At 57.3% G+C, this 25,209-nt stretch overlaps 1 protein-coding gene across 5 annotated transcripts in view; it reads left to right on the forward strand.

The window, feature by feature from the left end:
* Positions 1-7,797: 7,797 nt before the first annotated feature.
* The window catches only part of WT1 (WT1 transcription factor), a 38,163-nt gene continuing 20,751 nt past the window's right edge, over positions 7,798-25,209 (forward strand). For 2 of the 5 annotated variants that reach the window (XM_064452810.1, XM_064452811.1), the window contains exons 1-4: positions 7,798-8,509; positions 12,806-12,928; positions 13,166-13,268; positions 19,806-19,883. In XM_064452810.1, coding sequence (XP_064308880.1) covers positions 8,119-8,509; positions 12,806-12,928; positions 13,166-13,268; positions 19,806-19,883 — 695 coding nt within the window. In that variant the 5' untranslated portion in view covers positions 7,798-8,118. The remainder of the gene's footprint in view (positions 8,510-12,805; positions 12,929-13,165; positions 13,269-19,805; positions 19,884-25,209) is intronic. The other 3 variants (XM_064452808.1, XM_064452809.1, XM_064452806.1) reach the window with 2 other exon arrangements.

Genomic DNA, 25,209 nt, shown 5'->3' on the forward strand with positions numbered 1-25,209 from the left:
TCCAATGTCTGCTCTGCTCCCAAGAGCTAACTGGTCAGAATGGTGGAAGCCCTGAACTTTGAAATGAATCACACAGAAATGTGAGGCTTTCATGTAAGTTAATCCACTAATAAATCAAAAAAAGACTTCTTATAAAGGTACTCCTTCATTGAATTATCTTCTTATTTGAATTTAATAATCTCATGGGGGCATGATTAACTGTATCAATAGGTACATAACTTGTACATTCGGAGAGAGATCTAATGTCTTCCAAAGAAAAAAATATAAATCATTTAGACCTGGAACAGTGATCACAATGGAAGTTTCATTTGCAAAGGATTTATTGAGACTTGAAGTGAGTATTATGTTTTGAATAAATGCACCATTGACCAGTATCAGATTTCCCTATGCTTTATCTTGTTTTTTCTAAGCAACTGCTCATAAACTTTTTTAATATCTTGATTAGCATGATGGTGCTACTTGCAAATCTGTTCGTAGAGCTATTAAACTATGATAGTGCAATCTAGAGAAAGGAATCACACTTGCTTGGTTGTTCCTTTCATTATTTCATTTTAAAAAAAACATAAATAACAAGGTAACAGGGTTTCTTTGTGCTTCTTTCTTTCTGCTAACATGTTAAGTATTTCAGGAAAGGTTTGTCAAGACATGACAAAAGTAGGCCTTAGTTCTGGTCTGAACTTTATTGAACCCTGCTTTCATGTAATAGGAAGGAAAAACAAGTGGTAGATTTGATCAGCCTGAGACTATGACTCAATGGCTACAGCAGACTCCCAGTGTGTTTAATTCCTGTGTCGTAGCAGTACTCAGATGAATTTAGCGGAATCAAACATATATAAAATCTGAAGGGAAAGGAATCTCCTGTTCTCATGAAGAAGAAAATCGACTTCTGGGGCAAGTTCAACACATGGCTCACTCCCTCACATGTGCTCCCTCCCTCCTTTCTTCCCCCACCTCTCCCTGCAAGCTTCATGTCTAGCTGTCCCTGCATAGCTCGCTCTCAGCATGAGCTTTGCGGACAGGTCTGTGGGTGGCAGTAGGGTCAGCAGAGGCTGCTGCTGAACAGTGACAGTCACCAATGTGAAAACAGCAGAGTCCTGCAGTGACATGCCGATGAGAACCGCGCAGGCATCTGCACAGCCCAGTTAGGCTGTACTCCATTCTGTGGAGGGCACCAGGGCTTCTCTCCCTGCTTGCAGCAGACATCTCTTGAGCTGAGGCCCTGAAGCCATGGAGTTTTCAGATGACCGTTCACCCTCGTGGCCAGACCAGACATCCCATGCAGTAGCATGTGATACATACACAAGGGAGAGACTGGCTGTAAAGCTTTGGTTTTGGTAAAAAAAAATATATTGAGTGGGAAGCCTCAGAATAAAGAACTGGGAAAGCTCATGTTTTGGTTGGAGCTACATTTTTTTTCTGCCTGTTGCTTCCAGCCAACTAGATGAGAAAAATGAACTTGCTTGCCTTTTGTGTATTGCTGCAATCCACACGTATCAGTACATATAGTCCAGAGGGAGGAGAGACACGTACCTTTATGTAGCTGCAGTTAAACGAAGGACTGGGTATGCTCAGTTACCAATGAAGCTGAAAGGCTGGGCCAGGGGCTGAGGGCAGTGGAATCTCTTCCCAGGCTGTGGAGGAGCTATTGCGTGTGCTGTGCTAATGGGGCTGGGAGCAGGGACTCGTCGTGTTGCAACAGCTCTCCAGCTCCAGCCCTGCCACCCCCTCACAGGTCACACCACTGGCAGATCACACGGAGCTGCGCTGCATAACGCAACAACCATCTGCTTTTCTTTGCTTACCCAAGGTCTCCAAATACTCCACAAATACTGCTGGAGTCCCCCAGTGTTCTGGCAAAACTACTGGCACTTCTTCCAGTCCTCCAGAGTGTGCAGAGGGCATTAAGCAGAACCCAGAAGCTTTTGTTCCTCATCTGCTTTAGGCACCAGGCATGTTGTTTTCATTTCTAGTCCGCTGAACTCACTGAACATCCATAGGCAAAGAGGATGTGCTTAGGTTTCCCCACTGCGTGGTACAAGGCGTTAGACCCTGGTGGACTGAAGTCCTTAAGCACTGATTTTGGTGGGACCACTCTTGCTTTAAAGCACCCTTAGTCAGGTCCTCACATGCATGAATCCCCCTGAAGTGTGTAGGATGAGAATAAAATCCCGTGAAAAGGGGTTTAGATCCTCAGCTGAGCATCAGACCAGCCTCATTGGAGCCCCCCTATTTGCCCACTGAGGAGTGCTGGTCAAGAGAGTATCTTTGCAGAGCGCTGCAAAAGGGCTTTGCAAGAACGGAGTGAGATTTGGACTTTGCTTGCATTGTTGAAGTGTTTTTCTTCAAGAATGAAGTTGAAAGATAAAGGCACGGATGCTTAGTGTTTAGGAAAACACGTTCATGGCCACTCTACTGGAGAAATGGGTAAAGGAGAATTCATCTTCTGTCCCTGTCCCGTAACATCCAACAGTTAGCGAGACCTGAGGCTGCTGGTGGCATCAGTTTCAAACTGCCTTTCCTTACCCCTCAGGTACCAAAAATCCTGCAGTGCATGGCTGGGGACAGCAGGTCCACTTCAGCTGGAGTTTTCCTAACGCTTTTGCATGTGTAAATATTTGGTTTACATTTGCGATGCGCACCCGTATTCAGAGATGGCATTGCAAGTGGCTCAAAGAATTATTTGGATTTGTGTCTGTGACATGTACTGTTACTCATCTGTTTCTATATTATTATATTTCGAGTTCAGTGTGCCTTTATAGTGGGATCTGGAGTCTACAACCGGGGAGAAATTAATTCCTTAGATCTCAGTTACCATACATACATTTATAATGTACTAAGTTTTAGAATCTTTTTTTTATTTCCCCCTCCTGAAATAATAATTTTATTACTTTCAAAACCATTAGAGATAATGCCAAGAACTGAGCATATTACCTAAGATCTTCCCCACCCCTCAATTTCTTTTGTATGTAAGTACCAAAATACCTATAAAAATCCTATATAACCATTTTAGGTGCTCCATAAGTATATCCCATTGTATATCTGGGGCTTTTAAAACGTCACATATGCCAGATCTGAAAGATGTTACTGGTACCCAGCTGTCTCCGACCTCCTGTTCCCCACCCGGCCGGCCAGGGCCCTGTGCAGCGCCGGGGTTTATGCTGAGCCTCGCCTCAGCACCGCGCTCACAAATTCAGCGGCCCAGGGGCGGCGCGGCAGGGTCCCGCAGGTGCGGGAAGGGGGGGCGGGGTCCCGCAAGTGCGGGAATGGGGAGGCGGCGCCGCGGGGGTCCCCAGGTGCGGGAAGGGGGGCGGCGCGGCGGGGTCCCACAGGTGCCGGGGGGGGGAGGGGGGCGAAGGGCGCCGCCGCCGGCCGGGTTGAGCGCGGGGTCAGGCCCGCAGTCCCGGCGGGTGCGGGGCGGGGCTCATCAATTTCCCGAGCTCGGTGCCCGCGTCCCGGCGCGGCGCTAATGCGGAACAAATTGAGACATATCCTCTCCGTAATTAGTTCCAGCGTTTTAAAGATTTACGGTAAAATGATGGCCTGAGCCCCGGCGGCCGGGTCCGGCCCTCCGCGGTCCGCCGCCGCCCGGGGCGGGGGGCCGGGAGCTCGCCCCGCCGCGGCTCCCCGCCCCGGTGCCCGGCCGGGGACGCGCTGGGAGCGGGGACCCTTCAGCCGGCGGAGCCCCGCTCCCGCAGTGGCGGGGCCAGAGGAGGAGACGGGGCGAACTACGGCCCCCCCCGATGCCGAGGGGCTTGTCCGCCGCGCAGCCCCGGCGCGGCTGTTCCCGAGCCCCGGCGCTGGCCGGGGGGTCGGCCCGGGGCCGGCGTTCCTGGGCCCGGAGGGACCTCAGCGCCCGCCCCGCGTGTGCCCTGTCCCACTCCGCGGAGCGCCGGGGAGAGGGCACGCTCCTTTCCTCCTCGTGCCATCGAAAAAGGCTTTTTTCCCCCTCAGCGGATAAACCAAATCTCCTCTCCCCGGCTCGAAAGCGTGCCAGTGCCCCCCTCAGCCCAGGCAGGGAAAGCCGGGCCCGCCGTGCCGGGGGCTCCCGCAGCGCTCGGCGGGGCGCGGGGAGGCAACGAGGAACGCGGGACGGGGCCCGCCGCGATGGGTTCCTGCCCCCTGCGCCCCTGCGGGTGCTTCGCAGCTTTGTTTCGGCTGCTTCGTGGCACTTAAATAATCAAACTCTGATCGGCTCTGTGAGTGAAAGGAGACAGATCCCCCTGTGTGCTGTGAGCAGCATTGGAAGGGCTGGGTTTTTTATCTCTGTTTAAGTCAAGTCTCCCAGACCTCCGATCGGCGAGGGGGTCATTTATCATTTATGGGTTTAGTAAAGTGCAGAATTACCGGGCCCTTAATCGGCTAGCACGGCAGGGGAGAAAGCGGAACGGGGAAACGCCGGCTGGGGAGGTGCTTCAGCGCTGCTCAGGTGGGAGCAGGTTCCCGAGCCCGTTTTGCCCGGGATCGAGCCGTGCTCTCAGTAGAATAATCCTCGCCCAGGAAATATCTGTTGTTTAATCTTGCAGAGTACGCCTTCGGGCACAATCGACGTGACAACATTATCAAGAATCGCCATAGCTTTGGAGTAGCGGGCAAAATAACAAAGCCTGCTTGCTGCCTGGCGGAGATTGGGTCGGGGAGAGGGCAACGAGTTCTGGGTCTGCCCACCGGCGGAGGAGGTGCTGGCCCTGACCCCCCATCTCCCCTTTCAGCTGGGCACCCAGGGTCGGGCGCCCGGTTTGCCGGGCGTGGGGTGGTTTACGCCCGAGTGCGACTGGTGTCGGGGTCGGCATCTCCAGGGAAGAGGCCAGCAAACGTCCCAGCACGAGGGAGCAGCTCCTCTCGGCACGCCGTGGTGTCCCGAGGGGACCTGCTGCCAGCGCTGCCGCCGGGGCTGGAAAGGGGGTGGGGAATTTTTCTCTCTCCCTGGTGCTGGCTGGAAGGGAGCGGCTGCGGAAAGTGGCGCTGGCCGCTTCCCAAAAGTGCCTAGCCCGTCCCGGGGTAGAAGCGTCCGGGCTTCTCTTCTCCTCCTGGGGCTGCACCGCGGAGGGTTTCTCCTGGGTCACCCCCTCCCTGTTTGCGGGGAGGCCGCTTCGTGCCCCGCACGGCTGGGGTGGCGGGGGGGGCGCGGGGCCAGTGCAGGGCGCTGCGGAGGGGCGGGCGAGCCGCCCCGAGCCCCCCGGCCGAGCGGGGCCGACCCCGGCCTGGCTGCGGGCGCTGCCCACCCGCGGGGCGGGGGGATGCCGGGGGGGGGCAATGGTCTTCTCATGTCGCCGCGGGAAAGGCGAGAGAGGCGAAGGTTTGGAAGGACCTCGGCAGTTTCTCCTCCCAGGTGGAATAACGCAGACCTAGGCGATCAAGAAAATATCCTTCCCGTTCAAGAAGATTGTCAAGCTAGGTTATTTCAAGAAAAGAAAAGGGGGGAAAAAAACCCAAAAAAAAAAAAAAAAAAAAAAAACCCAGCACACTGGTTCGGAAAATAGTCTGTTGTGGGAAAGGTTTTTTCTGTTTGTACCAAGGGAGGTCTAGTTTTCACGGGATATTAGATGCCCCCCCGCCCCTTAGCCAGAGAGCCCTGCGTCTGTTCGTACGGTGTCGATGCCAGGGCAGGAGGTGCAAGGGACCAAGCTCAGGTGTGAGTCCGTCCCCGAAATGAGCAAACCCAGCTCCCTATTCTGCACCATCCCGCGGCCCGGCCCGGCCCCCGGCGGTGCGGGGTGGCCGCGGGGAGCCCCGGGGCTTCCCCCGGAGAAGGGGAACAGGGCGGGAGCGAGCCTGGGGGGCCGTCGGTGGCAGCAAGGGTGCGTTGGTTTTGCGTGCGCTCATCGAGCGGCGGGTCCTGCGGGTTTGGCCGGGCTCTGATGTCGGCGGAGAGAATCGGCAAATCTTTCGCTCTTACGTTACACGTAGATTTCCGTAACAAATAGATCTACGCATCAAAGGAGAGATTTTAAAAGGGGAATTCTCCGAAGGCAGTTTGTGAAAATTAAAGCCGTTTCACTAGTAACAAAACCCGACAGTTCTGGTTAAAGAGTTTAAAGATAAAATGAAATTATACTTAGCCACTCTAATAACGAACTATTTTAATTTCTTTAGTTGTACCATTTACCCTTTGAATTTTAAAACATCGTTTCAAGATTGGCGATGCTTGCGGTAACCTTTCATGCCGCGGGGGGGGGGGGAAGGAAATTTTCCGAGGTGTTAATTGTCCCCAGGAAGACAACGGGCTCGGTCTTTCCAGCCGCAGGTAAATGTTGATGGCGTTTCTTTTATTATTTTCACTGCAAAGGGAGGGCGAGGCGGGCGGGGAGGCTGCGGCTGCCGGGGAGGGCGCCGAGCGGGGGTCCAGGTGCTGCGGGGTGAGATGCGGGGGGCAGAAGGCGCGGGGTTCCCCGCGTCCTCGGCCTTCACCAGCATGCTGCAGTGGGGCGCAGCCCCCCGCAGCTGTCCCACGCGTGCTCGTAGAAGCAAATCCCCCCTCCCAGCCCCGAGATTAATAATCTCGGGGTGATTATTAATTAGGAGTTTGGAAGGAAGACGGCAGGATCCCCCTTCTTGCGGTCGGTGAGAGCGTGTCCCGCGAAGGAGGCTGCGGGCTCGCCGCTGCCCCGGGGCCCGGCAGGCGCCACGTCCCGCGGGGCTCTGCCGCCCGCCCGGGACTTCTTGCCGGCCCCGCAGCGCCGAGACCATGGCATCCCTCGCTGCCAGGGCCGACCCCAAACCCGCCGTGCCGCCCCGAAGGACCGTCCAGGGTTAACGTGTAAGGTGCCATGGGGGTTGTCCCGCCGCCGCCCCCGGGCTGCATGCTGAGGAGTTGCCGTGCGGGGGGCTGGGGAGGGAAGGGAGAGTCCGGGGCTTCCCAGGAGCAGCGCCAGGTGAATCTCCCCAAAGCAGGTTATTCACGGCGCTGCGGTCCGTGTGTGTCGACCCCTCATCCCTCCCCGGTCCCGTCCCCACCGCCCCTGCCTGCCCAGCCGCTTCCTTCCCTCTCAGAGACGGGCAGCTCGGAGGGACGGGGCTGGGACGGGGCGAAGGGCGCTCACCCCTCCCCGTCGCCGGCGGAGCCCTCGGTGCCCTGTCACCGCCGGCTCAGCGCGGCGGGCCGCTGCCTGACGCCCCCTGAGGCCCCGCCGCACCGGGACGGGCAGCGCCGGTGCGGGCAGGGGTAGGAGCCCGGGCAGGCGGCCGGGACCCCGCGGGAGCTCGGGGACACGCGGGTTCCTCCCACAGCGGGAGAGGCACCTGGAAAAGCACTTTCCCCTGGCAGGGACGGGGTCCGCCCGCCCCAGGCCGGGTCAGTTCCCCGGCTGCTGCAAGGGCGGGGGCCTCTCCGCGCCGCCCCCGGGGCCTGCGGCCCCACCGCCCCCGAAAGTCCCCACGGACATGCACGGAGCTGGCGGGAAAGCCGTCCGGCACGTACTTACTGGCCACCTGGATCCCTCTAACAGCCTCGCAAGTCTCTTAAAGCGAAGGGACGTTAGGGTGAGATTTAGTGGCGCTTGCACCAGAAGAAGGGTGGGAGTGATGCGCAGGGGAGATATATTCTCCCACAGTAACCTCTCCTCCTCCATCCCCGGCTCTCCCTGTCGCCCCCCTCCCCCCCGTGTCTGCTCCGTCCAGGCTCGGCAGAGCGGGCTGTGGGCAGCCCCTCGGCAGAGGTTGTGTGAATGGAGGATCGGCGTGGCTGACTCCTCCTCCCCTGCAAGCGCCTCTATTTGAGCTTTGCAAAGTTGCGGGTGAGCAGGCATCCGAGGTGAGGCGTGCGAGACGGCTGTGCCCCCCTAGCACGGAGAGACGGACACCCGCACAGACCGACAGATACAGACGGACAGGCAGACACAGGCGCACCGCGCCCTGCCCTACCCTGCGCTGCGAGAGGGTGCAACCCCAGAGGCGATCCTGGAGAACAACCTTTCCCTGTCGCTGTTGCCGGCTCCCGCAGGGCTGGACCCGGGGAGCTGCGTGGCGGAGCAAACTTCCCCCAAAGGGCTGAGCTCGCCAGCCTGGTGCCTGCAGCCGGAGCCGGCCTCCGGCTTGGCGGGCAGGAGCCAGGTGTCCTGGAACAAGTGCGGCCCGGGGGGAGACTGGCTGCCCGGCGGCAGGCAGAAGGTCTGCGAGCAGATGGGCTCCGACGTCCGGGACCTGAACGCGCTGCTGCCCTCCGTGCCCTCCCTGCCGGGCAACAGCAACTGCACCATGCCCGTGAGCAGCGCGGCGCAGTGGGCTCCCGTCCTGGACTTCCCCCCGGGGGCCTCCTACGGCTCGCTGGGGCCGCACTCCTTCATCAAGCAGGAGCCGAGCTGGAACGGGTCGGACCCGCACGAGGAGCAATACCTGAGCGCCTTCACCGTCCACTTCTCCGGCCAGTTCACGGGCACGGCCGGGGCTTGCCGCTACGGGCCCTTCGGCGCTCCGCCGCCCAGCCAGCCGCCCTCCGGCCAGGCTCGGATGTTCCCCAACGGGCCCTACCTGCCCAACTGCTTGGAGAGCCAACAAGCCATCCGCAACCAGGGTAAGGGCAGCGCTGCCGGGCGCCCCGGGCCCGGGGACGGCCCCCGCAGGCCCCGCTTAGCCTTGCCGGGCTGTGCTCGTTGTAAGCGCCGAGCCCTGCCTTTCTCTCCGCAGCGGCCGGGCACGGTTAGGCGAGCCCGGCCGGACAGGGTTAGGCGAGCCGGCCCTTCCCTGCCGCCTTTCCCTCCCTCTGCGGCGGCCACGTCGCTCCAGGGAGTTTTAGGAGCCATGGGTCACTCGCCCCCAGCCCTCCTGCGGGGCAGTGGGGGCTCTGCCGGGCGGGCGGGAGCCCCCCGCTCCCGCCCCGCCTCGGAGCGGCCTCTGGCCTCGCAAAGGTTCCTTCGGGCCGGGGACGCCGCAAGCCCCGCGACGGAGACGGGGCCGGTGCCCCCGGACAGCTCCCTCTACAAATTTTGGGGGGCGGAGGGTGTTTGTGTGTGTTTACCTCCAAACCTCCTCCCGAATCCGAAAACCGCTCTCCGCACGTTTGTGTTTTCAGGCCCCTTGCCGCGTTAAGCTCGGGGCGCTGAATGCCCCCAAGCCGGGGTACACAAACGGGGGCGCCTCGTAGTTTCTTTCCAGCCTCTCGGTGGCCGGGACGGGCTGCTGTTTGCACCGCCCTGAAAAATTCCCGTGGGCTGCATGGCCGGGCGGTGGGTCATCCCCCGCGCGTGGCATCGGGATCACCATCTAATCGTTTTTCTTCCAGTGGCTGCCGTATAAACATCTGCCGGTGCAAAGGCGAGGAAGGAGGGAGAGGGGGCGAGCGTGCGGAGACCTCGCCCGAGACCTTTCGGGTCTCGTTCCACCCCCCAGCAGCCGGCCCCGTAGGCGCGGGTTGTGGAGCGCCTGTCCCGCAATCCCCGGCCCCGTGCGAGGCCCCGGGGGTGTCCGGCCGAAGGGGGGGTCGGGCCGCGGCGGCCCCGGGTCTCGGACGGGGGAGCGGTGGAGGGTGCGGGGCCGCTCGCCGGGGTCTCGCCGCTCTTGGCGCGGGGTGGCGCGGTCCCAGCCCGCAGCTCGGGCTCGCTGTGCGCCGCGGGGGCACCCATGTCCCCACCGAGAGGAGCTGGGGTGGGCCGCCCCGGGAGGCGATGGGGCTGCCCCGGCGGCTGGCGAAGGGAGGCAGGGCGGGGGGCAGACCGGAGGCCGAGGCCGAGCCGGGCGGGCGCGGGCTGTGCTGGCGGCTAGGGGCGGCCCGGGGCGATGCTTGCCGTGAGGAGAGGCGATGGCGGCGGCGGTGAGGTGGTTGTTCAGCAGCGGAACCGCGCAGGGGCCTCCGCCGGGCAGCGCCGGGTCGCAGTCCCGGGCCATCGCTCTTGCTGCCGCCGTCTCTAGGTCCCTGCCCCCCCGCTGTCCGCTCAGCGCCGGGAAGCGCGGAGCGGGGGGACGAGGCCGGGCCGCCGAGCCCGGCTGGGAAAGATGGGCAGCATCCTCGGAGATCGGGGGGAGGCTCGGCCGCGCCGGGCCGGGCTGGCGGCGAGGGCCCGGGGCCCCGGCACCGAGCGGCGGGGCTCGGTGGGGAGCGGCCCGCGGTCGGCCCAGCACAAAGCACGGCGGAGCGGGGAGCTCTGCCGGGCATTGCTCTTCAGGCGTCTGAAAGGATTTTAGACATTGGAGCGGATTTGCAATCGCTGGGCCGAAATAGCGACGGGAAGGTGAGGAGGAGGATGGGGGAAATACTCTCGGCCCCGGGTGGGTGAGCGGGTGGGCGAGGGACAACGCCCCTGCGCCGTCCTGTCCTCTGGCTTTAACCACCCCGAAGAGAAACGGAGCATTTAACGCACCGAAACACGGACCCCGTCTTGGGCTTCGCTCGGCCTGCGGCGCCGCAAGCCCCGCACACACACCTGTGCGGGCCCGGAGAGCCGGGGCCCGGAGAGCCGGCGCCCAGCCGCCTCACACCCCTGCATCCCCCGGCCCCGCCGGGGTGGATCGGGGCCCCGCAGGGGCCCGGAGGCAGGCGCCTTCCCGGGAAGCAGGGCCGTGTCCCGGGTCCTGCCGCGCTCCGCAGGCCGAGCAAGGCGCGGGGGTCCCCCCGCAGCGGCAGCGCCGCGCTTCAGCCGCAAATGGTGTCGGTGACACGCAGCGAGCTCCTCCGGCCAGGAGGAATTCGGCAAGCGTGTTTGCTTTCTTTCTTTTTTATTTTTTTTTTTTTTTCTTTCGTGGATGGATAAAATGTTCTCGCTTTGGCTCTCCTCAAGGTTGAACTCCTATCTTTTTTCAGCCGGTTCCTCCGACCGTGGGAAAGACGCTACCTTGGCTCCGCGATGACATTTCTGCCAAGTCTGGGATGGGGTGGGGGTTAGGGAGCTAAGGCTTTGAAACCTCTGCCCAATTTTCCTCTTCTCGTTCGCTTGCCTCTTTCATCCAGCTGGGCTCCTCCAACAACTGGATGCCTCCAGCGGGCCCCGTTCTCCAGCAGATGTACAACTTTCAATTATTTTCAGCACATTTTAATCAGGCCTGGCTCTGATAACGCCCTAATTAAAGAGACCTCGCTATCGGCAGCTCGGTTCAGAACTCAGCTTTCTTATCACATTCCTGAAGCTTTGGGTCAGGCAACACCGGAAAATGCGGCCAAAACCTCGTTCTGCTCCGAGCTGAGTTTTGAAGGTCACCGAAAGTCTGCGCCGGGCCAAAAGTAGCGTAGAAAGTGTCAGTGTTTTCCGAAAGTTAAAAAAGAGGCAGTGGAAAAATGGGGGAAAAGGGAGTTGAAGGTTGAGCCTCTACCCTGAGGGCTGAGGGAGGAGATAAGGAGCGAGCAACAGCTGTGGGCTGGGAGCCGTGAGGCACCGGCCTGTCAGCGCCGCTCGCCCGGCCGGGAGAGGGGCTCAGCTCCTGGGGCCGGGGAGAGGAGAGGGGCTTGGCCGGGGAAGAGTCGGCCCCGCTTCCATCCCAGCATCGCGGTCTCTGGGCCGGCTTAAAATGATCGCGATTTTCAAAGTCTTCTGGATTTTTTTCCCCCCTCCCCGTTGATCCCTTCATTCCTCCCATGCAACCCCGCAGGTCGATTAAGCCCTGTCATGTCGCTAGATCCAGGCTGTCTGCAGAGACAATAAGATGGAGAAGCAACACCCGGATCCCTTTGTTGCCGCTCCATTTCATTCTCTCTGCAACCCCCCTGTGATTATCGATCGGCCGTGGAGAAGCAGCCAGCGCCGAGCACTCGGTCCCGAAGGGAACTGAGAGAGGAGCCTGGAAGCAGCCCCCAGCGCTCCCTCTCGCGTATCAAAACCACCCTCCGGCCACAGCCGCGTCCAGAGGGGCTGTGGAGGATGCCCGTGCTGGAATAAGCGGGTTAAGGGAGCGGGGTGTGAGGGGGGGAGCGCTCGGCCTCTGGCTGGGGTCTTTTCCCAGCCTGCGTCGGACTTTTTATGTTTTGTTTTGGTTTTTGGAAGAGTGACTCTCGGAGGAGCTCGGTCCTCGGGGTAAACGCTGATGAGCCGAGAAGCCTCTGAGATAATATTACTTTGTAATTACTTTTTTAGCTGAAGTTGTTTAGCCAGCTCCAAGTCATTAATGAAAGTTGGTGTCCAAGCACCTGATTTACGATTTCGTGTCGGCCCGGGGTCAGCAGAGGTGGTCTCTTTCCATCTGAATCTGCTCGGCGTAGGAAACAAAATAGGCTGTTTATTATTTTGGAGAGCAATTTTCGCTGAAAGGAGGAGTTTTATTTTTGCATGTAACATTCCGCCTCTTTATTGCAGAAAGCTGCTCTTAAAAAAAAGAGAGATTAAAGGGTAACTTCTAAATTGGAAACGGCAGAGGAGTACACTGAGCAGATGGGAATCTTCCTCTTTAATATGAGCAACAATTAATGAAAACATCCTTTTTATTACCGAAGCCGATCTGTTCTCTTTAAACACGAACGAGACTTCCGACTTTCCGCCCCTCGGAGCGGGCTGCCCGCTCGCCTCTCCCCGGGGCGGGGGCGTCCCGCGGGGGTCCCGCCGCACCGCCGTGCGCCCGCAGCCTTGCGAGGGGCGCGTGCCGAGGAGGGGGCTGCCGTGGGAGGCTGAAGGAAGGGACACAACCTTGCAGTGGCTTTTTCCCCACCGTGGGCAGCAGCACCCGGGGGTTGGGGGGGGGGGGGGTGGGGAAAGACGAACCCGGTGCAATGAATGCCACGGATTTGGGCAGCCCGCGGCGGTGCCGTGGGTACGCGGCGGTGGGAGCCTGCGCTCTCGGCCGGGCGTGGGCTCCTCTCGCTCGACGGCTGCTCGGAGAGGCTTCACGAGAAGCTGGTGGCCGAGGGGGCTCCAGGCTCCTCCTAACCCCTCTGTGGTCTCTTCGGCAGGTTACAGCACCGTGGCATTTGACGGGACCCCGAGCTATGGCCACACGCCCTCTCACCACGCCGCCCAGTTTACAAACCACTCCTTCAAACACGAGGACCCCATCAGCCAGCAGCCCTCCCTAGGTAATTTCAACCTCCGCGGGTGCGGACGGCGCTTCCGGCCGAGAGGGCCCGTCTCAAAGGGCGCTGGCGGCCGGCTGGCAATCCGGAGCGGCTCCGGAGTGGCGCCGCTGCCCGCCTGCAGGCCTGGCGCAGAGCTGGAGCTGCCCGAAGGCGGGAGGACGGGTCCCCGCCGCGGCACGGGGCGGGGGGGAACGGCCGGGGGCCGCAGGGATTAACTCTCCGCCGCTCTCTCCGCAGGGGACCAGCAGTACTCGGTGCCTCCCCCGGTGTACGGCTGCCACACGCCCACCGACAGCTGCACGAGCAGTCAGGCCCTGCTCCTCCGGACTCCCTACAACAGGTACCTCCGCCGGCAAGGAGCTTCGCCTTGCCGCCTCCTGCGCGGGTTGCTGCTCGGACGTGGCCTCTCCCCCGCGTGTCGTTCAAACAGCTCTCTACTTTATACGGGGAGACAGGTTTATTTGTAACTTTCTCAAAAGCAAAAAGTTTCATACGTTAAAAAAAAAAAAAATCAAAACGAAACCCACCCACACCCAAACCCAAAAAGGCGCCGTGCCCTCGGCCCTGCTGTGCCCGGAGCTTTCCGGGCCGCTCGCCCTCCGGGCCGGGGAGGCGGTGGCGGAGCCCGGGGCGCTGGCCGAGCATCCCTCGCGGGGATCGGGCGCTCCGCAGCCGCCTCGGAGAACCGCTCCCCGGCGGCAGGTGCCGGCCGCCTCCGGGATGCGGGACCGGGCTGCCCGGCCGCCTGGAGCATGCCTGTCCCAGGCGGGATCGGGGATTTGCCCGGCAGGGATTCACGGGTCGGCAGAGCCCCAGGCTGCAGGCCTCCGCCGGCCCAAACCCTGCTCCGGAGCATCCCCTCGCTGCCCGAGGCGAGCGCGGTCCCCGCCACCCCCGGCCTGTCCCCGTCCCCGTCCCGGCCGCCTTCCCGCCGCTGGGAGACGCCGCAGCCGCCCTTCCAGAGGCCGGGAAGGTGCGGGAGCGCTCTCTCCCCGCAGCGCTGGGCAGAGCATGGCACGGGGGTCGGGCAGCGACTACACCTCAGCTCCGTCCAGGGCCTTCCTCTAGCAGACCGAGAGCCCTCCCTGCGGCTCCCAGGAGCGGCGGGGACCGGCCTGCAGGGAGGTTGGTTGCTGTAAACGGGGCAATAAACCCATCGGATTTCCGTGCTAGGAGAAAGGTGCACCTGGAGCTTCTCCCCGACCCTCGTTGCCAACAGAGGGGTTCGCTGCGAGCGCGGCTTCCCGTTTCCTTCGGTCCGGCGTGGGGGCTGGGCGTGTCTCTTGCAGTTTTACAACGTGTTTAGTGAGCAAAGTAGTTCCCCAAAATTTATTCTTCAACTTTTTGTGAACTTGGAGCCAGTCCCGTACCTTGGAGTTGCTAAGTAACTCTCGCACACAAAACATGCCCCCGCGAAGGAAGCCGCGAGCGGCTCCTCTTGTAGGCCGGTTATATCATCTCTGATTAATCAACACTGGACGTGGGACAACAAAATTCTGTCACTTCCAGAAGTCACTTCGCTAATGAACGTGAGTTGACGTCAAGGGAAGGAGGGAATGAGGTAATGAAGGAAGGAAAGAAGCCTATCCAGAGAGATTAGCTCGCAGAATAATTGGCGGGGCGAACTCCTGCGCTGAAGTGACAGAGATTGCTCGCCTCGCAAGGAAATCTATAAATATGATTTGCGGTGAGGCTTGAGAAGCGCAGCTCCGAGTCGCCGCCGCTCCGCCCAGCCCCGCCGGGCCTCGGGGCTCGCCCTCGCCGCCCCTCGCCCCGCCACGGGCCGGGGCTCCCGCCGGCACCGCGGGCGCTCCCTCCTGCAGCGTCTGTACCCGGTTGTACATTTAGTGGAGGGAGCCCAGCCCTGGGAGGTGTGATTCCGGTACGAATCCGCTGCCTGTGCCCAGAGGTCTCTCCTCCAGGTGCTTTCACCGAGGGAGCCCCGGAGAGGGGGGAGCGCAGCGTGGCACCGCTTCGGGACCGGACCCCGGCGCGAGTGGGCAGCGCTGCGCGACCGGGCCGGTTTCTTCCCGACCTTAGCGTCGGTCCTACTCCGCTTCCCGGGAGGTTTAGTCCTTACTTGGGTAGGATCAGTATTTAAGCCCTTAAACCTCACGCGAGCCACACTGCCGTGTGTGTGTGGGGTGTAATTCAGGGAGGGCAGAACTGGTTCCACGTGGAGGCAGCTCCGTGGCACAAAGCCCCTGGGCCCGGACGGGCGGTGAGCTCGATACGGCCGCCCCCTGTCCCCTCCCGCCCGTGTTCAACAGCGTCTGGAAAAAACGATTTTCCTACTACGCCAGTGTCCTTCCTAGGAAGTGTTGTCAAGAAAGTGGGTGACTAGTTACGGTGCAAAACCGGGCGTAACTCATTAGCCACATTTCTAACGGCCTGAAGACAGACCGCGCTGTCCTAGTCAACATTCATATTGATCTGGCGGCATCTTTATTTAACCGTATTTATTCCGTACCTCCTTTGCGAAGATTTATTCTGCTTTTCGCAGTTCAGGTCAAGCTTGCCAGCTCTGACAGCTGATGGCCGGGCCGCCGCACCCGGGCGCCGGGACTGGCAGGGACGGGGCGCTGGGGCTGTCCGCGGCCATCCCCGCCCCCACTGGGCGCCTCTGTGCGCGCCTGGGGAGCGTTGCGCGGAGCGCGCAGGGGCGGCGCTCATCCCCGACGTGACCGGGTTCGTGGCGTCTCTCGGCCCTCTCACGGGCTGAGGACAGCAGGCGCTCCCGTTCGCCCGTAGCAGCGGAGAGTGAGCACCGCGGCCGGAGGAACGGGAGGTGTTGCCTCCTTCCCCGGCGGGTTGGGGCGGCCGGTGCTTGCCTCGCACCGCCTCTGCTTTGAGCCTGCCCGGGGCGTCCGAGTGGCCCCTCGCCCACCCGCCCCGGCCGGGGCTTCGGCTCCCCTCGGCCTCGCACCCTCCCGCCGGGTCCCGCCGGGCTCCATCCCGCCGCCCGGGATCTCCGGCTCGCCGCCAGCGCCCCCGGCCGGGATTCCCGCTGCGCCCGGAGTAATTCCCCCGCGAGCAGAGGCGGAGCAGGAGAGCAGCCGCAGGAGATGCCGGAGTGAGCCGGCTCCAGCCGGTGCTCTCCCTTCTCCCTCCTCCCATCCGTCGCACCGGCTGGGTGCAAGAGACCGTCGCGAAGCCGCTCTCGGCTTCCCGGCTCTCGGCGGGGCGCGGCCGTAGCCCTCGGCCCGGTCCGCGGGTGGCGAGCGGGCTCACGGCAGGGCCCTGCGGCCGGGGGAGCCCCCGGGCTGGCCGGTGCCAGCCCCTCTGCAGGCCGGCGGGCCCGGGGCTCCGGAGCGTTCCCTTCCCTCCCGTACCCAGGCAAAGCAGCCGGGAAGTCGGCGGCTTGAAGGAAACGGCTAAAAGGTCGTAATTCTTATACTGGAAGCAAAAGTATCTCTGAAATCTCCGCCTCGGCAACCGCTTGGCCCCTGCCAAGGAGCCCTGCGCCGCCGTTGTCACCCGCTGGACACGGGTGACAAACCCGCGCGGGCTGCAGGCGCGCCTGGGATCACCAGCGTTTGCGGGTCCATTAAAACGGCGAGGTGAACTTTTCTACCTCGCGCTCTTGAATGTAGTAAACATGCTCCATGTTGAAAATTTACTGTGAGTCACACTTACAAAGCCTTTAGAAGCGGAGGAGTCTCGGTTCAGATTATAGCTGTTTCTGTGCAGAGGTCAAGAACTCGGTAATACCGCGGCACAGGCCAAAACAAACTATATGATCTACTACTGGTTTCCTTTTAAGTTCCCTTTTTGCTCAGCGTTGACTTCCTTTTATTTCACTCCAACTTACATTAATCCCCGTTGTATAAATGTTCCCCCCCCCCCCCCCCTTCCTCTCGTTTCTCTCTAAAAGCATCTCTGTAATGAAAATAAGTTATTTTTAGTGTCTTCTTCGCGGCCGGTTGGAGGGCCAAGGATTCAGATCGGAATCAGCGCAGGCGTGTCCCGGGAGACCCCGCTTTCCTCCCCATCGGTCAAACCCCATCCGAAGCCGAGATTTTGAGAGGAGCTCTTAAATCCGTGACCTCGCCTCGTGGTACTGTCGATGCGAAGCCACGGCGAGGCGTACCTGGGGCTAGGCACATGCCAGGTGCGAGGTGCTCCATCCCGTGGCGATGCCCGGTGCCCCTCCCGCCTCCGGGCTTGCCGGGGCCCGCGGAGCCCACGGCCTCCCGCCCCTGCGCGCGGTTTGGCCAAAGCTTGGGCAATCCCCGTTTTGGGGATATAAACCTGGCAGGTCGTGGGCTCAGCATCCCCTTTTGGCAGAGCTCACACAGCCGCCCTCCGCAGCCCGTGCCATAGGGGTGGGGGTGCCCCTCCGTGGGCACGCCGGTGCCAGGGCATAGCCCACCCGAGGCGTGCCGTGAGCGCGCAGCGCATCCCGCGGGGACCCACTCAGGGCCTCAAGTCAAACGCCTCCTTCTCCCCAAGTCGCGCAGCTGAAACGCGCCCCCGCTCGGCTCCGGCGCCGGCCGGGGCTGGTGTAGGGTCCGAGCCCTGGCGTGGGGTCCGAGCCCGGGCTGGCGTGGGGTGCCGATCCCTGGCATGGGGTCCGAGTCGGGCTGGCGTGGGATGCTGAGCCCTGGCGTGGGGTGCTGAGCCCGGGCTGCCGTGGGGCGCCGGTCCTGGGCGCCTCCTCCCCCCGGCCGTCCCTCCCCCGCTCTTGCCCCAGCGCAGCCGTAGCGGGAGGAGAAGTGGGGAGCGGGAGGAGAAGTGGGGGGCGGGAGGGGAGGCAGGGCAGCGGGTCCCCCTTGGGGCCGCCCCGAGCCAGGGGTACCGGCCGCGGCAGAGCGGGATGGAGCGGGGGGAGAGGAGTTTCCCTCGCCCGCTCTCTCCGGGAGCTTTGCGCGACGCCCAGCCCGCCCGAAAGCCACTCCGGGCTCCCTTCAACGGGAGACGCCAGCTCGGGCTCCGCCGTTCCGCTCTTGCCGGAGCCGCAAAGCCAGGAGTGAGGCGCGGCTGTAAATCGGGGGGCAGGAGGGAGCGTTCTCGGGGAGCTGCCGCTTCGCCCCGCCGCTGGGCACTGCGCCGTTTTCCGAGGGGTTTGTTTTGGGCACTGTCACCCAAAGGCGGCATGAAATACAGTGGCTGCGAGCTAGTGACAAGATGAATAAGTGTATTGCTTTATGAAAAAGCAAAGGAGGGGAAAAAGTGGATATTGTGGGGGAGGCTCTTATAAATGAACTGTCAAGCGAAAGAAAGTTAAAGGGAAATCTCCTGCTGTAAATGCATCGGGCGGGCACTTCTAATAAAAATCAGGGTCCTGGAGGAATTAATTACAGCAGCATTACAGGAAGAATTCGTGGAATTGCAAAACGTAGTTGGCACAGACCAGCACGGACCGCTGTTGCAAATGGGGAAACTGCAGGAGAGTTTAACAATTCCTGAGCTGATATGCAGGACATTGTAGTAGCATAATAGCGCTTCAGACACACTAATGAATAATAGTGTCCAGTGATACTGACAAATGATATTACGCATACCTCGAGATTGAAGTCACTTAATTTGTTTTTATATGCAAAAGCTTCCCACTGGAATCTGACTTTTTTAGGTCGCTTCTACCTGCCACGAAGAAAAAAAAAAAAACAAAACACCCGCTTTAACAACAGAATGGTCTAAATTCAGTGCATAAGCCCAGCGAATTTAGGTGTAATTAATCAAAGGGGAGACTCGCGTTTATTGTGAGCGGCTGTTCCCCGGCATCGATCAGAGCCCGGCCGAAAGGCCCGGGGGCTCCCGCCTCCCCCCCACGCCCCGGCGCGGCGGCGGGAGCTGCGCGGTGGGGAGCGGAGCCCGGAGCGGGGGAGCCGCGCAGCCCCTGCGGCCAGCGGGGGGGGAGAGAGGGGTGGGGGGGCACGACGGCACGTCCTCGCCGGCGGGGCCGGGGTGGGGGGCACGGCCGGGAGAGCCGCTCCGCGGGGCTCCGCCGTCCTTCGGTTTCCCGCGGCCGCGCAGCGCCTTCACCGCCAGCCACGCCGCTCCTCTCCCGCTTGTCAAGCCCCGCCGTGTAGCGACATCCATCACGGGTCACCGTAGCTGCTCCAGTCCATTAACCACGTGGTCCCTCACCCTCCTGGTTAAAATAGTTACCAGATTTGCCTTTTTAAAACAAATAATCTGCTTCGTTAGCCCGCCCGGTTGCCTATATTCGTTTCATTAATTTCAATGTGTCAATATCAATATCGGATATTGCTTTTCTGTAAGGAAAAAGTTTTATGTCTCCACTTCCAGCTATTTACAAATCCACTGGCTTGCGGATTCAGAGACTTTTCAACCCGCAGCTTCTTTTCTCTTTTCTCTTTTTTCTTTTCTTTTCTTTTCCTTTCTTTTCTTTTCTTTTCTTTTCTTTTCTTTTCTTTTCTTTTCTTTTCTTTTCTTTTCTTTTCTTTTCTTTTCTTTTCTTTTCTTTTCTTTTCTTTTCTTTTCTTTTCTTTTCTTTTCTTTTCTTTTCTTTTCTTTCCTTTTCTTTCCTTTTCTTTCCTTTTCTTTCCTTTTCTTTCCTTTTCTTTCCTTTTCTTTTCTTTTCCCCTTTCCTTTCCTTTTCCCCTTTCCTTTCCTTTCCTTTCCTTTCCTTTCCTTTCCTTTCCTTTCCTTTCCTTTCCTTTCCTTTCCTTTCCTTTCCTTTCCTTTCCTTTCCTTTCCTTTCCTTTCCTTTCCTTTCCTTTCCTTTCATTTCCTTTCCTTTCCTTATTTTCTTTTAATTTCATAATACATCGATAAAAGGGATTATACAAAACAAATGCACTTTCTGCCGTTATATATCTAAAAACAATAACAGACAATGTTGCTATCTTGACGTATCGGTTTTTATTTGATCACAGTAACTTGGTTCTAATTCCACATGTTTTCACAACAGTGACAATTTATACCAAATGACCTCACAGCTTGAATGCATGACATGGAATCAAATGAACCTGGGATCCACACTGAAGGGGTAAGGCGCTTTATTCTTTTCTAATCTTTTGCCCTAGTGAAGTGGTATTACGGAAATAACGTTATCTCGTATTTCACGTCACGAACTGACGGGTTCCGACAGCGGCTTGTCACCTGGCTATCGCTTGCCGCGTTCGTAACGGCGCTGGTCACGCCGCCAGCCAAGCGCCCACGGCTGGCTCAGGCCGAAGGAGCCGGGCACCGGGCAGGTCCCGGGCGCAGCCCCCGGCGGCAGCCCGCGGCCCCCTGCCCGCCCCGCGGGGCTCCGCCGGGAACGGGCCGGGGGCTCCGCCGGGGCCGGGCCGGGGGCCGGACTCCGGGGGGCGGCCGCGGCCCCTCGGCGCTCTCCTCCTCAAGTCGTCGCCCCTTCCTACCATCCCTCTTCCCCTTCCCTCCCTTCGCCGGGCCCTGCGTCCTGTGTCCCGGCCCTGCCGCCTCCCGGCTTCCTTCCTCCCGGCCATTGTCGCCCTCCCACCTGCCGGGAAGAGGCTCCGGCCCGCCTCCCCCGCGGGGCTTCCTGCTGCCGGGCGGGCAGGAAGGCCCCGAGGCGCCGCGGGGCCCCGCCGGGGTGGCGGCCGCTGGGGGCGGCAGCGCTCCCGGCCCCCGGCCTGGGCGGCCATCGCCCCCGCCGGGCCTCCCTCCCGCCGGCCCCGGCCTCCCGCTGCCCCGGGCCCGGCCCCTGGGGGCGAGGGCGGGCGGCCGGGGCGGCGGGGCAGAGGGAGCGAGCGGCGCGGAGCTCGCGGGGCCGGGGCCGGGGCCGGGGCCGGGGCGCTGGGCAGGCTCTGCCCGCTGCCCCAGTAGCCCCGCTGCGGGCTGACAGGCCTCGGGGGGGCCGCGGGAGCACGAGGTAGGACCGAGACACGCTGGCTCGGCGCCCTGCCGTAACTTCCCCTTGTTGCATTCACAATCGCTGCCCTGAGCAAAAGAGCCACCTTTTGCCCTTGGCCAAGATAAAGCCTGAGATGGCCCACTCTGCTCTGAGTAGGCAACTGGCTATGAAAGCTCCCCTACCGAAGGTAGGTATCACCAGCTTGCTTTGAGACGTTCTAGGCGTCGACGCATGTGCTAACAGTCTCAAGTGAACAACCGGAGAAAGCTAGAAAAGCCCACGTAGATCTATGCTAACATGTAGTTGACTGTAAATGTGAAAACCTTGCTCAGTATGGACTTTGTGTACAGTGCTGTAGCGAGATAAAGCAAAAAAATATTATGGGTCTACTTCTAGTTCATTCACAAATGGTGTTTGAAGGTTAGAGGGGCAAGGTAGTAGTGTAGTAAACTATCTGTATTGGAATGAATGAGAGAATTGAGCCTGAAGAGATCTGTCGAGGAGCTCTCCTGTGGTTAGAGAAGATCCCCAAATCCTACAGTTGTGTACAGTTCAGCGTCTTCTCTGCCAATCCTCTTTTTAAAGGTTATTTCCTACTTTTATCTTCCATAAGTGTTTTTGATTTCCTCTTTAAACTGTACCCTTTAAAGATCAGTCATTGCAATATTAGACACTGTTTTGTCTCCTCTGAAGAAAATATCCTGCAAAATGGAGAAACACATCAACCTTGACCGAGGTCCAAGTTATTAAAGCAAGGAAGAGGTTATTCTTTGGGGAACTCGGTGAAAAAAAAAAGAAGACACAATAGAAATATTAAAGGAGTACTGAGCAAAATAAATGGCTTCTTACTTGTCCAGGAGTCAGACTGTTAGCAGTGTAAAGTATGTGACCTAGGATGCATGAAAGGGGTGGGAAAAGAAATCAAGATGAATGATCTATGGTAAAAATAAGCTGAAAGTTTTGGTATAGGCCAAGATTGTAGAATCTGTGGAAAATCAGTGCTAGACATAGCCTCATCACTGGTAATATGAGCCAAAATAGTTATCTGTCTTTTCTGGCCGAGAGTTACAATACACAGTACCTCCAATCTCAGTTGCCATGAACATAAGGTATTCTTCCCAAGATTTACATCTTTAAAATATATGAACTGTTCATAAGTGATTCCCAGGCGTTTAGTATTTCAGATGCTTTTCTCAATCTTGTAATTTAAGAACTTTGGAATCAACCTTTCTGCTGAAATATGGAGCTTCTAGATTCTGTCCAACGATGACAGTCCTTGTTTAGCTCCTTGCCTTGAGTTCTCCCCAGCCCTTCATCCTGGCTTCAGTAAGACTTTTGCACATTATAAGAAGGAAGAAAACATTACCAGTAAGTTCTGCAATAAGTTAGAGGACTCTGCAGTTATATAAAACTTATGGGCCATGCACTTTATACTTGACAGTAGACCAGTTCAGTACCTTGTTTTCTGGGTTCATGTTCAGTGTAAGTTTAGAATACTGAAATGAAGCTGTTGCCGTGCGTTTCAGGTAGAGTTAGTTAGCAGCCTCTATGCTTAAGTTATCTAGTGGTTTATCTGAGACCATTCTGGTTTTAGCTGTTTACATTCTTGCCAATATTGGACTGATCACCTCCAGAATCTCCTCACTTCAGATTAGAAGTTTGAAATTTGGCAAGGAATGCTGTCAGGTGGCCAAAGCTGTGTCCTTTTCAGTCACTGTGAAAATCATTCTCTCTGAGTTGCAAGCTTATGAACAGTCCTGTTCATGTGTGATCAGCAGCAGGGGCCTGGCATCTAAACTGTCGAATGATTTTATCTGCCCAGAGCCTGCCTCAGCCTATAGCTTTAAGGCCTTAGCAGATGTTTTTTCCTGGATGTTTTTTCCTTCACTGGGTATTTTATTGTCAGATATTGGAACTGAGAGGAAGAATTTTCTTCATCACGGTGGGTTTTAGTCTTTGAGTGCTTTCAGTAGGTGTAAGTGTTGGGGAACTGCAGAAGCATGACCTGAGCATCAAGCAGAGGTGGACAGTAAAAGGTATGGAACAGAGTGCCTGGCCAGTCTTTGCTGAGTGATGGAGAGAGTCATGTAAGGTGAACAGAGGTGTCTTCTGGTGGAGCACAACAACATGATAGACTGGCAGGGGAAGGGGAGAGAGGTGTAAATGGGGAAGCAGATAGAAAAGGTTGCAGCCAGACTACTCCAGAACATGGAGTAGGTCCTAAAAGTCTGTTTCTAGACATCTGTACTTGCTGGCAAACCACAAGGAGGTCTAATGGCCCAAAATGAGCTTCTCTCTGCAAGGAGTTGTCTCTGGAAGAAGACAAGAACCCCTACTGCTACTGTATAGTCTGAGCGACTTGAATCTGTAGATTTTCACTTAGGTTCTGAATGACAAAGATTGAGCTCAAGTTGTGCTTATAACTCATCTGAGGGAATAACAGCCCACAGCTGGTGCCTTGTGAGTGTTGATTATGTGTTGCCTGTTTGTCCAGGGACTTCTCTGTCACTTTCTGAACTTTGGGTAGACAAGAGGGAGGGCTGGCTTGTTGTCTGCGAGAGTTGTCACACAAACTGTCAGCTTTGAGGATCTGGAAGGAAAACTTCATGGTTAAGGCAGTGAACATCACTGTGGGACTGCATTTTATCTCTGCAGACTGCTGATGGTTCGCTCCTCATTTTGTGGTATTTTGTTTGGAGCAGCTGAGATCAGATTTATTCTGTTGCAGGAAAGTCAGTGCATCCTTTGCTTATTACCCCAAGAACCGAGGTCCCAGACATCTCAAAATGGATGCAGCACATTACTGGACACCTTTCTTTTCAGTTTCTGTCCTTCATATTTTTGTGTTGCTTTCTTATTTGTCCAGTGTGGAAAATACTGCTTCCCTTCACAGTGTTGTTGTAGAGGTAGACCTCATGACTATAAAAACCTCCTTGATATTTTGATGAGTTCTGTATAAAAGTGACAAGGAAATTATTTATATCAAGCAGGAAATGATATGGCGTGGTAGGCAAGAAGTGTAGTCACACACCCAACAGCGAGGCTTAACAGAAATATTGCATAGTTGTCCCTTCAGCTGCTTGAGTAAATAGTTTTGATCCATATTTCCAACAGTCATCTGAAATCGAGTGTATACCAAGACAAAAGTTGTTGGTTTTTTTTTTCTTCTTTTTCCCTTTTGGTTTTGCTCGGGTGTTAAACAGCGTGTTCCATGGACATTCGTATATACTGCTGTTTGCTTGGGCTCACTGGAAGGAAAGTGAGGTATGATCTCTGTAGTACACTGTAAAACTGCCTTTAAAACAAGACAGTGAAAACTTACTTTGTCTAGGAGTGAATAGCAAAGGTTCTTCTGTTCAGCTATGATGATATTATTAGTAAAATTTGGAGGTGCAGAACTTCCTTCCTGGGTTCAGTTCTGCAGCGAACATGAGCTGGAAATGGACTGTGACCTATTGTCTCTAATACAGAATTTCCCCTTTCCCACTGATAGCGAGGGTCTCATTTTGAAGGGAAGTGTTGGGCGAAATCCTGATTCCACTCAGGTCAATGGTAAAAAACCCCAAAGCAAAGACTATTGAAGTCAGAGAGACTAGGGTCCCATGAAAATCCAGTGCCTTCCTTTCGTCAACCAGCTGGTTTTCTCGTTGAAGATGGCAGAAGGGCTGTAATCTGCGAAATCACATTTTTTTAATATTCCTTTGCTTTGGAAAGTGCAGATAAAAGTGCAGCTTTATACTCCACCCTCCGTAATAGTATTAGACAAAAAACAGGCAGAAACCTGATCTTCTATATAACTAATCAGACCCTTTTTGCTGTCTCCATACATATTTTTCCCAGGGTGCTAGGATGGTAAATATTTTAGCAGAGGGAATTAACTCTACTTCTCTTCCTTTATGTTCTGTTATCAACGCAACAAGCCCACACCCTCACTTTGCCTCATTTTTGGCTCTGTTTCTAAACCCTAAAATTCCTGTTCCTGCATTGAAACACAATTAAATTGAAGCTTAATGTGGTGCCTGTTTTATGTAATCTTGCTTTCTGGCTTTTTTTATTCTTCCAAGTCTGAATCTCATGAATCAATGTGTATTCATGTTTCATCTGAAATTTTCTAACTCTCCTCAGTATGCCCTAAAGCTTCCCTTTTTTGGTTTATGAAATAATAGTAAAAAACTTAACTCTTCAGATTAAGTTGTAACTGCTTTATACATTAGACAATTTCAGTTTAACAAAGTAAAAATGGTGTGAGAGAGAAATTGCAGCTTGATTATTTTTTAAAATATTCAGATTAGAATGTCATCTTTTATGAGGTTTTTTTATAACCACGTAGATTGATACAACTTTCTAAAGCTGCTCTGTTTTTCATCACACATTCTCATCTGTAAAACCTTCATTTTTATTAATCTTTGTACAATCTGTACAACTTTGAGATTAATCATTTTAAAAGAGCTACTCTCCGAGTGTTAAGGATTTGCTGGGCTAATGGTAAATGCAAGCG

This window comes from Phalacrocorax carbo, chromosome 5 (assembly GCF_963921805.1).
Source record: "Phalacrocorax carbo chromosome 5, bPhaCar2.1, whole genome shotgun sequence".
NCBI lineage: Eukaryota > Metazoa > Chordata > Aves > Suliformes > Phalacrocoracidae > Phalacrocorax > Phalacrocorax carbo.